General features: G+C 36.6%; 1 protein-coding gene across 10 annotated transcripts in view; it reads left to right on the forward strand.

The window, feature by feature from the left end:
- MB21D2 (Mab-21 domain containing 2) overlaps positions 1-2,941 on the forward strand; it is a 97,082-nt gene extending 94,141 nt beyond the window's left edge. For all 10 annotated transcript variants that reach the window (XM_015600042.2, XM_006906173.3, XM_025042015.1 and 7 more), the window contains one exon: positions 169-2,941. In XM_015600042.2, the coding sequence (XP_015455528.1) occupies positions 169-1,433 (1,265 nt within the window). In that variant the 3' untranslated portion in view covers positions 1,434-2,941. The remainder of the gene's footprint in view (positions 1-168) is intronic.
- The last annotated feature ends 15,019 nt before the right edge of the window (positions 2,942-17,960 follow it).

A 17,960-nucleotide genomic window follows, 5' to 3' on the forward strand; every position in this document is an offset into this window, starting at 1 on the left:
CGAGGAGAAAGAACAAAGTGCTGTTAGCTGGGTCTCTGCAGGAGCCTGAGATCTGGTTTTGTACTGATAATGAAGAGTGGTGTTTGTAAGCTCGTCACCTTTTATATTGATGCATAAGAGTCTTGTGTCTGTGCTTCCGGTAATAGTGCTTTCTTTTTCTGTTTCTAGGAATGGTGCAAAAGTTGGACCAAAAACTTCCAGTGGCCAATGAGTACCTATTGCTCTCTGGAGGCGTCCGGGAAGGTGTGGTGGACCTGGACTTAGATGAGCTTAATGTCTATGCCCGGGGGACTGACTATGACATGGACTTTACCCTTCTGGTGCCAGCCCTTAAGCTACATGACCGTAATCAGCCTGTGACACTCGATATGCGCCACTCAGCCCTGTGCCACTCTTGGCTGAGCCTTCGGCTCTTTGACGAGGGTACGATCACTAAATGGAAGGACTGCTGTACCATTGTAGATCACATCAATGGTGCCACCAACTACTTCTTCTCCCCAACCAAAGTGGCTGACTGGTTCTATGATTCTATCAGCATCGTCTTATCAGAGATACAGAAGAAACCCCAGCGAGGGATGCCAAAGGTGGAGAAGGTAGAAAAGAATGGAACCATCATCTCCATCATTCTGGGTGTGGGGAGCAGTCGCATGTTGTACGATATTGTCCCTGTGGTGTCTTTCAAAGGTTGGCCCGCAGTGGCCCAGAGCTGGCTCATGGAGAACCACTTTTGGGATGGGAAGATCACTGAGGAAGAGGTCATTAGTGGGTTTTACCTGGTGCCTGCTTGCTCCTACAAGGGTAAGAAGGACAATGAATGGCGGCTGTCCTTTGCCAGGAGCGAGGTGCAGTTGAAGAAATGCATCTCTAGCAGCCTCATGCAGGCCTACCAGGCTTGCAAAGCCATCATCATTAAACTCCTGTCCAGGCCCAAGGCTATTAGCCCCTATCACCTGCGGAGCATGATGCTCTGGGCCTGTGACAGACTTCCTGCCAACTACTTGGCTCAAGAAGACTATGCAGCCCACTTCTTGTTGGGCCTCATCGATGACCTGCAACACTGTCTGGTCAACAAGATGTGCCCCAATTATTTCATCCCTCAGTGCAACATGCTGGAGCACCTCTCGGAGGAGACAGTCATGCTCCATGCCCGGAAGCTCTCCTCCGTCCGCTCGGACCCCGCAGAGCACTTGCGCACCGCCATCGAGCACGTCAAGGCAGCCAACCGGCTGACGCTGGAGCTCCAGAGGCGGGGCAGCACCACCAGCATCCCCTCCCCGCAGTCCGACGGAGGGGACCCCAACCAGCCTGATGACCGTTTGGCCAAAAAACTGCAGCAGCTAGTGACTGAGAACCCGGGGAAGTCCATCTCTGTTTTTATTAACCCCGATGATGTCACGAGGCCCCATTTCAGAATCGATGATAAATTTTTTTGAGCATTTTGCTGACTTTGTTTTGTTTCCTGATTCTAAAACTCTCATAATGTGTTGTGCGGTTTGTGATGCTGTCTTTTCGTTTTTTACATATCCAGCCGAGATTGGATCTGTTAAGAACACATTTTAAGTCTCCTGTTTCTGCAGGATGGTGCAGGCTCTGAAACAGTATATTACTATTTCATATTCTGCCTCCGTTTTTGTTGTTTACTTTTTATAGTTATTGTCACATAGTTCGTTTTTGTTTTTTAAGAACTTGAGCCATAGGTGAAAATGCCCATGAATTTTCTTGCTTTTTTCTGTTTTGTACTTTGTACAAATTTGTTAATAGGGATGGGGAAACAATCTTTTTCTGACATAAGGATTCTATTTTTTGTTTCGGTTGTCTTTTTTTTTTTTTTCACTACAGATATTCGAGAATCATCTGAACCTGGGAGCTACCTGGCGTGTTAGCTGGATTGAATTCTTTTGACCAGTGGCCAGAGTAGTTTTCCCTTTTCCACTAAACAAGGTAGACTTTGAAAGTGATAATACTACAAATTGTGTTTTGGAGCAACTTCATTGAATGTAATTGTCCTCAGATCAGAACTTTGGATGGTTTGGAGGGTGTGTTTGACAACTTTCCAAACAGAATTAAGGTTTCCAAGTGGTAGTTTTCGTGTGTGTTAATTATTTGAAGCCTTATTTAAATCCTGTTAAAGAACATACCATTATAATTGTTATTTGCACTAATGAAATCTTTGCCATTGTCAGAGTTCCAGTGTGTGTATTTCAATATAAATTGACATCCACTGTTAATGCTGTCATCTTTTCATTTCTCTCAATCAGTAGAAGGATTCTTTACATTCGTTTAGTTTTCCTTTAATTTGGGGTCCCGTTTTGCCCTTGGTATTCACTGAGAGAAATTTTTAAAGCTTTATACCTGCCAAGTGACTTTATCTGAAGCTGGATTGAATAGGAGTTTTTGTATGTATTTCTTTTGGCTTAGAGAGCTAAGCTTTTTTGTAAGGTCTCTGCTTCTGCTGAGAGTTTTAAAGAAAACTGGCAGGAAGGATTCATAATCCCCAAGTAGAAGATGCCACTATGCCTGTTCAAAATCAGCAGATTTTGCTATTGAGTGGGAACCAGGACATGTCTGTGGGGTGGAAACCTAGGTGTTGAGGTGTCCTGTCTTCATGAATGAAGTGACTTGCCAGGCTTAGGTGCCACAAAGCATTAGCTCCCTGTTTTGGTATGGACTTGTGGCAGCCTGGTGTTTGAGAGGGCAGGGGTCTGCTGATTTTTCAAAGGATAACCATGATGTCTACTACTGGGAAGATCAAGCAACGTTTTGGTTTCGATCTCGAATGTCCAGACTTTCTGGTTCAATTTTGGCCATTTGAAATCAGGCATATGCAGTCTTGGGTGTTTGCATGGGAATTAATGTAATGCTTATAAATGAAAATGAAATCATTCAACCATCTTAAGTCAAACACAAAACTAATAATAAAAGAAACATACTGGCATTGGAATTTTGTTGTTGTTACTGTTGTTAGTTTGTAATCTGGAAACTGTTTTCTTATTAGTAATACCAACAGTAATTTTCAGTAAAATTGGGGCTTGCTCTTGTCTTTGAGGCCAGACGTTCATGTAGTGAACACCCAGTATTCTTTCTTCCCTTTCCCCAATTTTCCTACTAGTATCTACCTATCTTCCACATAATCTATGTCCTTCTTGGGAAATGATGTCACCCCCAGCTCCAGACCGTACCCTGATTGGTATAGGCCAATTGGCCACCATCGTTAATTAGGGATTGAGCATGGAACGTAAACCGCTCTAATCAGAGACATGCTCAGGATTCTAGCTTGGGACACGGGGAAGAGGCATGCACTCTGGATATGGAAGAGGAAGCACTTGACCTCTATCTCTGACACCTATCTCATAATCATGACTAGAGCCAGCCTGAGGATGCAACTGACATTGGGCAGTGCTATGGAGAGATGGGGGAAAAAAGCATGAGCCAGCAGACACTGCCCTCCCCACTCCCAAGTCTGAGGTCTCTCCTCCCAATGGACTTTCTAGTTAAACAACTCAACACTTAGTTCTTTTAGCCATTTAAATTTAGTTCAGTTCATCAAAATGTTTAATCTGATATACCAAACTATTTCAATGTATTTAAATTAAGTTGATGCATGTCTCTTTTCTCTCTGGGGATAGATATCAAGGATATCCGTATCAAAAAACTGGTTTTTACAAAGGCGCTGGCTTCCTTTAAAGTCAACTATAAACTGCCATAACTATGCTTTGAATTGGCATCTCAAATACAATTAACAATATTTACAACATTTTTAATCTTGTGTTTACAGAAAAAAATTTATTACAGGTGTGATAAGAACCTAGTTTCCTTTTGCCATCTCTGGCCCTAGTGGAGAACGCTAAAAAGCCTTGAGTCAACTTTATAAAAAAGTCCAAAGGCCCCTAGGATCTAGTAACTTTAAAACTTTTTTTTTTTTTTTTAATTTCTGCTATTTGTTATCAGTACCATAAGCCTAAGACTCTTAGGCCAGACATTGTTGAATGTGGGTAGAAACAGGATATAGTTTGATACCTTTCCTTGTCTGAAACTTAGAAAATCATTGAACTACTAACCTTTTCTTCCAATGCCTGGAAGATTGCTTAAAATCATTTCTGTTTCAAGTAAAATATAAACTGCCTTAAGTTGGATTCATAATTTCAACATTACTTATTACTTAGTTTTTTTTTTTTGGTTGTGGGGATAGATAAGCTATAACTCAACAAGTTTTCAATTCTCTGATGGGACCTGGTTTCACATATTTCAAGAGTAGATTATTCCCTGCCCTCTGCCTTTCTTATCTGAAATGGGAGATCCAAATATGCAAGTAAACATTGGTTTTTAGAGTGGAAGGAGCCAGTTAGGACCAGACATTTAAAAATAAGAATATTCCTAAAATTACAGAATAATTTCAGAGAAAATAAGAGGCTGGCCTATGTGGCTAGTTTTACTTTCAGGTGTAGATATGAAGAAGCAGGGAGGAGACTTCTGGGGCTAGTTGAAGAGCCCATAGTGACTTTTGCATCACCCTCTTACACACACACACACACACACACGCATGCATGCACATACACATGTATGGACGGGTGTGTCCACTTGCTTTCATATCACTGATTGGAGCTTTCTTTAGGGTGACTGTTTTGTAATACTTCCTGGGAGGATTAAACCCATTGGCTGATCAGAGCTAAGTGTCGATGATTTTGGATCAGATCATTTGGGGCTTCCTGCGCTCCAGAGCTCTGCCAAGGTCTTCAGGGAAGCACCTGAACTTCCATCCTGATAAGCTCTCTTTAGAACCTTGTCCCTTGAGTCAGCCAAGGGCTGCCTGTATGGCTATTTCACTTCCCAGCTTGTTATTAATAGGAGTCAGGGAAAGATTTTTATTTCACACTCCTCATATTCTGACCTAGAGGGTAAAACTTTTTGCTATTAAATGGAGCACTAATACTAAAGGGAGGATGGGTGTTACTTCCTGTTACTGTTACTTTATTGATATCATATTATATATATATATTTTAACTGATTGAACTGATGTAATGCTCCTCTCTGAGAAAAATAGCCAATTTAAAATATATACCTCTTATGCTGTAATTTCTTCAATAAGTAAACAAAGCTATTCCTTTCTGGCTTTCCCTATCTAAGATTGCCTGTGTTGCTAAAATCTCAATTTTAGACCTCTAATTTCATCTATTTATGCACCTGAAAATAACCAATAACAGCTTATGACTGGTCAATGGGCTTCGCAGACCAGGCAGGGGCTCCAGATGAACTGAGATGGGTGGAAATGGCAGGGAGTGCTCAACTAGGTTAGATTAATGATGAAAGGACATTGCTTTTGCTTATCCTCTTTTTCCTCTTCTTTTCACTCCAGGGTGGCATTATTGTTCTAAGAACTCTCCAAGGCCAGTCTCATGGTCATAGGTACAGAGCTCTCTGCGTCCTCCGCACAGCTGTGTTTGTGACATTTTTAAAAGCTCTGGCTTACAAAAGGATTTTATTGGAAAATTGAAACATTTTTTCGCTGGCAGGTCACTAAATATAGCTGGAGCATTGGCCTTAGTGAACTCACGCATACATCAGTTTTGTTCAGCTTTTTTTTTTTTTTTACACAAAATTTTGAGAGAAATCCATTTGGGGGGTTGCATGACAAGAAGGTAAGACTGTGTTGTGTATATAAATTTGATCACTACCTACCCCTTATTCACCTTGTGGAAGAAACCTTCGGGGCAGTGTCTCCTATCATAATCCTGTGACTCTGACAAGATCACAGCATGACTCCAGCCTGCGAGAGCCTTCCTTGCTGTCATATTGACCTTCCAGTCATCTTGTGTGTTTTTATGCTAGTATTGTGGAGAAGAGTCATAACAGAGTATAATAGAATAGGAACAAGCAACATAGTCCAAGAAGGTTTCCTCCTCTTCACAATGAAGGTCCTGGCGTAGAAGATCTCTGAATTTTGACATGAACTCCTTGTTTGGTTTCCACACATTCTATGCCTAGACTCAATCCTCTGTATTAACAGATGTGTAGGACATTGGCCCCAGGTCATTACATGAAATTTCGTTTTCTACCTCCCACCTTAAAATACCCTGCAATCTTGATAAAAACCTCATGCTTCAACCTCTCCTAGTAAAATTCTCTTAGACACCCTGTTTTCACTTTCCTATTATGTATTAGAGAACCACTGTCTTCTAAGTATTCCCATCAGCCAGCCAAAAATATTTTGACAAGTTTTTCTGAGGTTTATATTATGAAAATTATAGGTATTAGGGGATTTTAAAAATAAATGTACAGACTGTGCTTTTTCAAACTGCACATTCTCTTAATTCCAAAATACCATTGTGCAACATGCCTGCACCATTAAGAATCTATCTACATGGAAGGACTTCTCTAATTTTCCTCTGCCTAAATTGACCTCATGGCTGTACCTATCTCCCTGGAAAGAACGATTCACAAATAAATGCCTCCACAGCTAGTCAATCCACTTATTTTGTTCAAGTCTCGAATCCCCATGGTGTAGAGGGGCCTCATGGAGTTTTTAGCTTAGTGAAATGGAGGTGAATGTGGGGGGAAAACATCAGCCCTAGATGCTAAAATATTAAAAAAAAAAAATAGGAGTTCTAACTGCACACTTAAAATTGTATAGTATAATAATAGGTTAGTTCAACAAAATGGGAACTTTATCCTCCTGCACGTGTCTTTCAGGGCACTTAATGAAGGAATGCACTGTGAAGGAATGCACTATCTGGTTACTTTGACTCTACTTCAGTTTCACCAGTTGTTATTCGAGTGTAATTTGAACGGGTTAGATTTTCAATGTCCACTTTAGGGGACACCACAATGTGCTGGCCATTGGGCTCCAGATCCCTCACCTTTGACTCAATGGAGCATCTCTACTTTTTTCTGCCTTACATGTTAGATTTTCCCATAATAAGTTATTTAAAGAAGAAGTATAAAATTCTTATATGTTAAAAAACATTGCTGAAGGTCCTGCTATATTTCTGAAGGGTCAGTAGTTCTAGAAAGCAAGTGTTAAACCAAGGTGCTGGGGAGTGAGAGTGGATAACAAACATTTCAATACTTAATTATTCATTCAACAGACATTCACTGAGCACCTCAGTGAAAGAAGAGGACCAGTTTCCAGCCTCATAAAGTTTTTAGTCTAGTGAAATGGGAGTGAATGTTGGGGGAGAACATCAGCCCTAGATTCTCAAATAATAAGTCACATGAAAACTATAATTTAGAAGATGAGAACAAGTATTGTAAACTATAGTCATATATCTCAGCCCACACTGGCACAGTAAATTAGGGTTTCTCTCCCTTGGTACTGGTGACCTTTGGACCCAGATAATTCATTGTTGTGGACAACTGCCCTGTCATTGTAGGATGTTTAGCAGTACCCCTGGGCTTTATTCACTATATAACAGTAGCATCTTGCACCTCCCATTTGTGACAAAAATGTCTTCAGGCACTGATACATGTATCCTGGGGAACAAAACTGCCTATAGTTGAGAACCATTGCAGTAAATAATCTTATCTTAACTTTTTATTCCCTGGGAGTAGAGACAATTTTAGATTCATTTCTACGGCTAGCCAAAAGTAAGTAAATAACCTAGGGCATGTTGGTTGAATTAAATTTGTAAGAGCAGTGTTGATGAGTCTTTCCATAGTCCTCTTTCATCACTTTTATGTTTGTACCTATCAGAATACTTGCTTAAGCAGTTAATGAACCAACATTTTCCAGTGTTTCGGGTGTTGCCAACAGGGGATTTTGAGTTGTACTTTAAGATGTAGCTTTTTCCCTCAGAGAACTTACAGTGTATATGGGGAAATATTGATTGTGTAGGTGGATTTGTAGTAAACAGAAAAAGGTATATATAGAAAGAGTCAAATGAAAGAGAAGGTAATTATCATAAGAGTTGGGCTTAGAGAAAAATCTGGGGTTGGGATGTTTAGGGAAATCTTTGAAGGATAAGAGGATTTGTAAAACTATGAAAATGTTTGGGAAAGTGCTGTAGAATGAAGGAAAATCTTGAAAGTATGGAGAGGACACGTGGGAATGAAGGATAAGAAATCCACATAGGTTCATTCTTTTATATATTGTGGTCTGAAAAATGCTGCTGGAACTAAAGTTTGAACTTGGAAAATACATCTGCAAATTTGTGTGGCAAAGGAATCTCACTTCTTGTTTTAACTTTTGACAGCATGAGAAGTGTACAAAGCAGTTTGACAGTACTTGAGATTCAAACAGAAGTTGTCACTGAAATGACTTTACAGCTGAATAAGTTTCACATATAAGCAGTGTTTTGTCCTGTTATTTTTTGTTGAGTTGAAGATGCATTTTCAAGTTTGTAGCAACAGCTAATTTCCAAAGCCATTCAATGTTTAACGATGGCTGTTGAGGGCAGTTTTTCTCATTCAGAAAAAAAATCTTTAATCTTATTTTATTAGTTTCGAGTATACAGTACATTGGTTAGTCATTTGTATAGTTTATAAAACGACCCCCCCCCCCAATTGCTCTTTCTCTCCTGTGGCTCTCCACCTACCCATTACATTAATGCTAACTGCATTCCCTATCCTGTGCTCCCCATCCCTTTGACTATCTTTCAACTGCTAATTTGTACTTCTTTAACCTTTCACCCCATTCTCCCAGCCCCACAACCTCCCTTCCCTCTGGCCATCACCAGATTGTTCTCTATATTCCTCTATATTTGTGTTTGTTTTTTATTAGTTCGTTCTTTTTATTCCTTAGATTCTGCATATAAGTGAAATCATATGGTATTTATCTCTGTCTGACTTATTTCATTCAGCATAATAACCTCTAGGTCCATCCATGCTATTGCAAATGGTAGGATTGCATTTTTTTTAATGGCCGAGTAATATTCAGAAAAATTTTAATCTCAGCCCTCTGCCCCAAAAAGTCAAAAAATGTTTACCAGTGCTGTTATTAACTTTCTGTCTGGTTGAGCAATAAAGGCTATAGAACTTCTATTTCCAAATGAAAATTCTCAGAATTGTCAATGGTTAGCACTATAAGAGCACATGAAGTTCAATGTTGATGCCACTGTATTTATAACACGTGATTAATTTAAATATTGTCCTCAAGAGTACCTGCTAATAGTACAATGAATAGTAGGTTTAAATATTGTAAGTTTTGTAAATTTGTCAATCTAAGCTTTTGTTTCACTCCACTCATATTTTTATCGCCATCAGTTATAACACGTCTTGGTAGATTCTACTTCAGTTTGTACAGAAGTGGCGTTTTTAACTTCTTTGAAAATATTCTCACTTGATTAATCTTTAGTGACCTCAAACTCTGTGCCGATTCCTCAGATAAATAACTGAGCAGTATTGATAACACCTATGAACTCATCAAGAGCCAATGATAACAGTTCAAACTTACGTCTTGTTTTTAAATTGACTATTGATTTTACTCCCACTATCATTTGTCTTCTGTTTAGACTACCCCCTCCCATTTTTTCAAAAAAATTTCTCTAGCCTTGAGGTTCCACATTAGGATAGGTTTTGGTTTGACCATTCTGCAAAATATTTATCAGTTCCTTAGAGTTTCACTTCAGCATACATATTCCAAACTTTTTTTTTTTTTAACTTTAGAAAGCTTTCTTAAGATATGGTTTTAAATATTTGTATTTGTTTTGATTTTTTTTCCTTTGGGGATTCTATTACTACCCATATTCCATTTTCTTTTCTGGTCTTTCATATGTCAATATTTTAAAATCTTTTTTTATTTTCTGTTTTATTTTTATTCCTTACTGTTTTAAAATTTTTCTTTGCTTTCTATGTGTCTATTCTTATCTTTCTTCTAATTTACTCTTTTTTTTTGAAACAATGTCAAACTTATAGAAAATATGAAAGTAAAATACAGAGACATTTTTCCCGGAATCTTCTGAGAGTACATTGTAGATATAATGTCTCATCACCACCAAATACTTATGGATATTTCCTACTGACAAAGAAATTTTCCTACATAACCATAACACTACTGTCAAAATTAGAGAATTGACATTGATGTATTATTACTATCTAATCCTCAGACTTTATTTAAGTTTGGCCAATATCCCTAGTAATGTTTTTTTACAGCAAAAGGATTCAGTCCAGATTCTAACACTGCATTTAGTAGTCATATTTCTTTAGTATCTTTAGCTATCTAGAACCACTTCTCAGTTTGTCCTTAGCTTTTAAAACCTTGAGAGACTTTTGAATATTATTAGCTAGTTAATTTGTAGAATGTCCCCTCAGTTTACATTTGTCAGTTTTCCTGCAGGTTTAGAATTAATTTTTGCATTATCGGATGTAAAAACACAAAACCTATGCTGTTTTTAATATATTTCATCCTGTGGTGCATTATTTAGATTTTTCTATTACTGGCAATGATAACTTTGCCACTGATTAAAATGTCTGCTAGGTTTCTGTACTATAAAGTTAATTTTTTTCTAAGTATTTTGTAAGTACTTTCAAACTATGTAAATATCCTATTCCTCAGCATATTATTGCTTAATTCATTTATTTAAGTTAGGATGGCCTTACAGATTTTTAAATTTAATGTCTTATAATTTATTATTATTATTGTTTATTTTGATGTTTGAATTGTCTCAGATTTGGTCAGTGGGAGTCCCTTAAAGATGGCTTCTGTTTCCTCTTGACCCTTTCATTCTTTGAGCATTTCTTTATTTTCATGCACAAAAAGATGTACCAGGGTCATCTTCTACTTTCCCTATTTTTCCAGGCTTGGAATCATTCCTTTTTTCCCCCGCAAGGAATTCTGGTTCCTTTTAGTAGAAAATGGCTTTTAGAAACCAAGATCTGAGTTCTGGGTGTGCTAATTGCTGCTGGTATGTCACTTCTCCTAGTCCCTCTCAGTGGAGAGAACTAGTGTATACACCCACACACGCTTATATTTATTTCTATATCCATGTATATTTTCAAAACCATGAGGTCATTCCAACACCTCCTTCCCCAGGGTTCATTTTAGTGTCCTCCCTTTTCATCTTTTCATATTGTATCTATCCTCTGAGAAAACCCGGCCTTAATTTATTTATATATTTGGTCAGTTCCTCTGCTTAAAACTAATCTTTTGTTCCTTCTGCCACCTCTTTGCTACTCCCACTTCCCAATGTGGATACCTCATCCCACTTGAGCTCTGACATATGCCCCTCTGGGCCCACCCCCCACCCAAGAGACTCTCTGTAATTTTTTTTCTTTAAATAATTTTTTTTATAATTTGTATTATATAGGGTTAAATTGTATTTTTGCGTGTGTGTGTTTCCTATGTTTAAATAAGGTGAGTTTTTCTGGGCTATTAGAAGGAATTTCCTGTTGGGTGGGAAGGATGAAGGAGGGTATCTTTCCTAGCTTCAGAGCTCAGTGACTCCCTTCTTTGTTTTTATCTTTAAAAATTTTAAATATGGCCTCTGTGTAGTCTTGTTGGATTCTAGAGCCAAGTTGAATTCAATAACATTTTCTGCCTTTTAACTGTGTTCCAGCCTCCCCTTCTACAGGCCTTATTTTCTTATTGGTGCTCTCTACTTCAGACGGTGCTTCCTGGATTCTGCTTCCTCAGAGCCCTTCCTCCTTTTTGTCTTCACTGTCCTTACTCTGTTCAATTTATTTTTGTTTCCAGTGTTTTCCCCTCAAGATAGGGCTTTATCCTTCCAGAAAAAACGACTTAGTGGTTGTTTCTGAGATTTTCAGGGGCCCAGACAGCCTTAACACTTTTCAATCCATGTGACTTTTTTGTATTTACCAGAATTCTGAACTTGTGAAAGTTTCTCCCATTGGTATTTTTCAGAACAATCTATACTGCTTTCTCATCAGGATGGTGTTTTCTCTTCTTATTGGTAATTTTTTAGTTTCAAAAGCTTTTAGGATATAGTGGTGGGATATACTTACAACAATTATCTGATGCAGGTCCTACTACTACTGATGGTTTGGCACAAATGGCTTTGGGGGAATATCATGAAAGATGTTGTTTATGCCCACCCCCTGCCTCACTGGTGGATGCGTATCTCTTTCAGGAAATTTTGGTAAAATTAACACTGCATCATGCAGTGCCAATCCATGGCAAGTGTCTTAGTTTTTGAATGAAATGAATTCTTCTCAAGCCAGTTATTTGCAACAGGAAAGTATGGAAGGGCCAGGAATTCTCTCTGGTACAGAATGAAGCCCCATGTAAAATAGGATGTATAGTTGTAAGGGGTTAAGTCCTGTTCTAAACTTTAAATAAGAAAAATTAGCAACAGCAGAGTTTCTGCCCATCACAGATTCCTTTTTACCCTGTCCCAGGGTAGCCATCATAGCATGTTTGAAAGCTTCTTTTGCTTTTTTTCTACTTATCCATAATTCCTTTGCCTCTTTGTTGTGTTGGAAGGGATTTAATGTGTCTCCGAGGTGTCACTTCCTCACCTCCAAACAAAATTTCATTGCTTTTGCCCCGTTCACGTACCTCACATTTTAGAGGCAACTGATCAGCTGCTTTCACCTGGGCTCTATAATGAACATTCTTCCTCCATATCCTCCTTTGTCTGGTCCAGGTTTTACCATCCTTGCAGTTCTTCCTCAAATAGATATGACTTTGCGGATATGGGTGTTTCCTAGTTCTGTCTCAGAAAGGATTTTTGTTTGTTTCTCACTTTAGTTGTTGCTTTTTCAATTGATTATTAAAAAAAAAAAAAGCAAGCAAAAATACCTTTACCATTTTACAACTCTTCAGCTGTTTATTCTTGTTATATACAAAAATATTGAGATTTTTACCTAAAACCTATCTTTATGATTATTGATTTTAAAGTTATTCTTAGAAATAGGTCTTTGATTATAAGCATGTTCGCATGTATTTCATTTTCATGTTCTATTTTAGACATTTAAAAAATATTTAATTTCCTAATCCTGCTGGAGTTTATTTTTATTTAAGGTTTAATTTAAATGTCTAATTCATTTATTTGTATGAATGGTTAGTCTATTTTCCCCCTACTATTTGTTTATATCTGTCCTTTCCCCACTGTTCTTCAATACCACAAAATGTATTAAATTCTTCAGTAGACTTTTGGGAGTTCCAGGTACTATTCTATTCTAATCATCTGTTGTTCTGTTTCTGGTTCAGATCCACAGTGTTTTAATTATTGTATCTTGAATATGTGTTTTATTATAAGAAAAATGAGTTTATCTCACTCTATGTTTCCAAAACTTGTCTTTGCTATTCCAGCTATTTTTTAGTTAAATTGATTAATTGATATTTTACACCCTTGAGGTCCCTTTCAAAAACATGGATTTCATTTCCATTATGTCAGTATATTTGTAAAGTTTTCTGATTATCTTCACATTTCCCACTACTGCAAATGTGATTTCTACTCTTATTCCATTATATAGTTTGTTAATTTTAATGTCCAAATGGCCTTGTGAAATTAATTGAAAAGATTGCCATTAAATATTAAATAGTTTAGATGTTAAGAATTATCTATTCCTTGAATATTTAAAGAAATTTTATTAAAACAAACTAGGACTGATGGCATGTTGTGGGAGGGCTACATTTGCATTTTTTAAGATTTTAGTAGATATTACAACGTATAAGAAAGACAAAACCGTCCACTTAATTGAGTCATGTAATAAACTTCAAATGCCAGGCACTGCGCTGGGTTGAGGGTACTGAGATAAGACATGTTCTTTGCTTCTGAATGAAATGAATTCTTCTCAAGCCAGTTATTTGCAACGGGAAAGTATGGAAGGGCCAGGAATTCTCTGAATAAATTGGCAAATGTTCTGATATTAAATAATGATTACACTGGAAAAGTAATCTGATTTTAAGTTCTTTTGACAAGTCCTTCGTTTGATGTTTCACTCCTTAAACTAATTATAGAAGGTTGACTGCTATAATCCTAAAATGAATCATTGATCAGTTTTCTATTTGAGTCCCCACTATAACTGCTGGAGCAACATTAGTCCATCTTATCTCTATGCCACCCAGCATACCCGAGGGCTGTTATACAATACTATTAATGCCAGTGATTCACTGGGTTAGTGTTTGAATTGTTTGAAGAAATACCATGTAGGTTCCCCACCACTCATTTTACACATGTGAAATAACGTTTTTGGAGCTTATGAAACTCACACAAATCCCTTACATATGTTTATCCTTTTCTTATCTATAATATATACATAATTGTATACATATGTATAAGATATTACAACTATTTCTTCAGTTGCTTCTCAGAACATCTTCTGGGATAGTTAGGGCAAAGATTGAGTCCATCATTTTACAATTGAGAAAACTGAGGCTTTAACTGAATGATTTTTTATAGGCCAGAGGGCTAGTGAGCAGAAGCTCAAAGGCATTGTTGGAGGAGGTCATCTGGATGATGTAACCTCCAGTTGGACAATCAGGAAATAGGAGGCTCCTCACCTCCGGTCCTTGGAGTGAGCATTTTTCCCACGAACATTCTCACAGTAGTTGCTGATTTCAAGGACGTGACCTTGAGAGGGTAACACATTATTGAGACATCTGGACAGTATATGTGACTGAAGCCCGTTACGGCCTAGATCTAAACTTTTTAGATTCTGGCGAGTAGGTGTGGAGATGTACTCTCATTGTGGCACCCAAGATAAGCCTTGTATGTAAGTTCCTTTGCTTATCAAACCTGCCACCTACAAATCTGGAGTGGTCTGTCTGCTCCTTTCTTCTAGTCTTTTCTTGCCCTTTTGTATGGGAGCCAGTCTGTGAAACAGCAGGCATAGATCCAGGTTCCTTCTCCAAATTAAAAAAAAAAAAAGTAGTTTTTCATTTACATAGTTTCTACTACAGGGACTGGTGATCTAATTGTTGGGGCTTAAATTATATAGTGACTAAACTTCCATTAGAATTATCTTGTAACTGGATAGTTCTTTCGCTATGTCTGGCAATGACTCCTATCCTTCCTTTTTAAATATAAGCTAGAAAGAGCTATTGTGTCAGCCTTGCAACTCAGCATTTGGGTCCTGGCAGTCTAAGAGTTGCTTTTTCATGACAACATCCTGTTTTATCTTTCTAATTTTCTAGCTATGTCCAATTTTATCTCAATTTGTTATTTGTAATTTTTTTTTCCTGAGAAGGGAAGAAAATAGGCTGTGAAATGAGAATAGCAGGGAGATGTAATTTTACGTTATTGAGATATAATTATTATTGAGATGGAATTTTCTGTTCTATTTTGTATTGTATAATGAAAGGAAAACTTTAAAATTATTTCATACCTTTGAGATTATAGTTTTTAAGTGAGTGAGATAATACTTCCAAGAGTAAGCATGTAATTTTAGGTAGATAATGAAAACAGAGTTCATTTTCATGATGTCTTTATTGTGAAATGTAATATCACTCAGAAAAATTAATAAAGTGTAAATATATAACTTAACTTCAACCAATTTTTATGAAAGTGAATACCCATTTAAATTACCATCCAGATCAAGAAATATGGTAACCCCTTTTGTCCTAACAAATGTAACTCTTCTAAATTTTATAATACTCTTCTTTGCTTTTCTTTGTAACTTTCTGTATGCCACTGCACCTTTAAATGATATAGTTTATTTTGACTGTGTTTTTGAATTGTGTACATATGGAATCATTCTTTGGTGTCCAATTTCTTTCATTCTATAAAATTTATCCACGTTGTTTTAGGAAGCTATAGTTTGTGAATTGCCAGTGCTATCTGACATTTCATTACATAAATATACCGCTACTAATTTAACTATTTACTGCTGGCAGATATTTTACTCATTTCCAGTTTTTAGTTATTATATAAAGTACTGTAAAGAATGGTCTTATTCATGCCTCCTGGTACTCATATACCCACATTTATTTTGGACATAAATCCAGGAGTAGAATTGTTAGTTATAAATGTTTTAAATATCTCTTCTTACTCTGTGACTTGTTTTTATATTCTTTTAGTCATATCTTTTGATAAGCAGAAATTAATTTTATCTTCATATAAAATGTATCAATCTTTTCATCCTGTTTAGAAATTTCTTCCTTACCTGATGGTTGAAACCATTCTCCCATATTATCTTCTAAAAGGCTTATATTTTTTTCTTTTCAAATTTATGTCTACAATCCATTTAGAAATATTTGGGTTGTTTCCAAATTTTGCTTGTTTATGACAGTTTTTCATGGTTAGGTATAAAGCTCCTATTAAGGTATAAAGTAATTGTGTATGTGTTTTCTTATTGGACATATGCTCTTGCTCCTCTTGGGTATATATCTAGAAATAGAATTTCTGATTTAGATGATAGTAAATAATTCCAAACAGTTACTTAAAGTGTTTGCCAGCTTGTACTTCTACCAACAATATATGAGATTTCCAGTTTTTCACATCCTTGCCAGTACATAATATTGCTAGACGTTTTATTTGTGGTCATTTGGATGGTTCTATATTGGCATATCATTGCCATATAATTTAAATTTCTAATAACTAATGATGCTGAATAATTTTTCTAATGCTGACATTTGTGTATCTTCTTTGGAAATTGTTCAGGTTATTTGCCCATTTTTGAAATTGAATTTTTAAATATTTCCTTATTAATATGTAGGCATTATCTACATATTCCAGAAATAAGTCCTTTATTATATAAATGCAAACATCTTTCTCAGTCCATATCTTGTCTTTTAACACTTCTGATAATGTCTTTGATGAACAAAAACGTAATTATGACAAAGTCCAGTTTCTCAAGTTTTTTTTTATGATTATTGTTACTTGCAGTCTGTTAAAAAATCTTTGCCTACCCGAAATATCCTGAACATATTCTTTTGTTTTCTCTAGAAACTCTATTGTTTAATCTTTTGCTATTAAGATTTATAATCTATCTCAGATTAAAACTTGCGTGTGAATTAGAAAGTTGTTTTTTTTTTTTTTTTTTTTCTGTAGGACTATCCAATTGACCCAGAACCATTTATTAAAAGGTACCTTTGTTGAAAACCAAGTAACAATTGCCACTTTCCACACACACATTTCTGGATACTTTATTCTTTTTTTATGGTTTATTTCTATCCTTGTACACAATGCCACACCGTCTTAATTACTGTGGCTGGAATCTGGAGGTGTAAATCTTTTACATTTGTTGTTCTTCTTTAAAACTTATTCTAGGATGTAGGTCCATAGTATAGTGATTAGTATGTCTGCTTTACATGCAGAAGGCCCTGGGTTCATGCTTCAGTGGAGCCACAAATCATTGTCTACTGCCATGCCACCCTGAACAAGCCCAATGTCTGATCTTGGAAGCTAAGCAGGTTTGGGGAGCCACAAATCATCGTCTATTGCCATGCCACCCTGAACAAGCCCAATGTCTGATCTTGGAAGCTAAGCAGGTTTGGGCCTGGTTAGTACTTGGATGGGAGACCACCTAGGAAGATAAGGTGCTGTAGGCATAAACAATAATAAATAATAATAAAAAAATAAAACCTATTCTAGTTTTCTGTATTTCCATATAAATTTTGGAATGAGATGTAATCAATTTTCACACACACACACACACACACACACACACACACACACAGCTTGCTGGGATTGATTGGGATGGTGTTAATCTACAGATTAATTTGAGGAGGACATTTAATAATTTGGAGAGAAGATGCAAATAAGAGCATTGTATCTTCCAATCTGTAAGTATAGTACAGCTCTGCACTTACAAAGTGTTCTTTAATTCCTTTCAGCCATATTTTGTAGTTTTAAGTTAGAGATCTTGCACATATTTTATTAAATTTATTCATAGGTATTAGACTTTTTGATGCTGTTGTAAATGGTATAATTTAAAAAATCTAATTGTCTAATAACTTTTTAATATGTTTTCAATTTAATCTATTTTTTTGGGTACCTTGTAATGTGATGTTAATTTGAGATTTTGTCTTTTCTTATCTTTCCTAGCTTTAGCCCACTTTTGTTTCACAATCTTCTTGTTTTTTGTTTACTTCTGGGTTTTTAAATTTCTAAATTGAAATATTCTTT

Source organism: Pteropus alecto, unplaced genomic scaffold (genome assembly GCF_000325575.1).
Source record: "Pteropus alecto unplaced genomic scaffold, ASM32557v1 scaffold311, whole genome shotgun sequence".
Classification (NCBI taxonomy): Eukaryota; Metazoa; Chordata; class Mammalia; order Chiroptera; family Pteropodidae; genus Pteropus; species Pteropus alecto.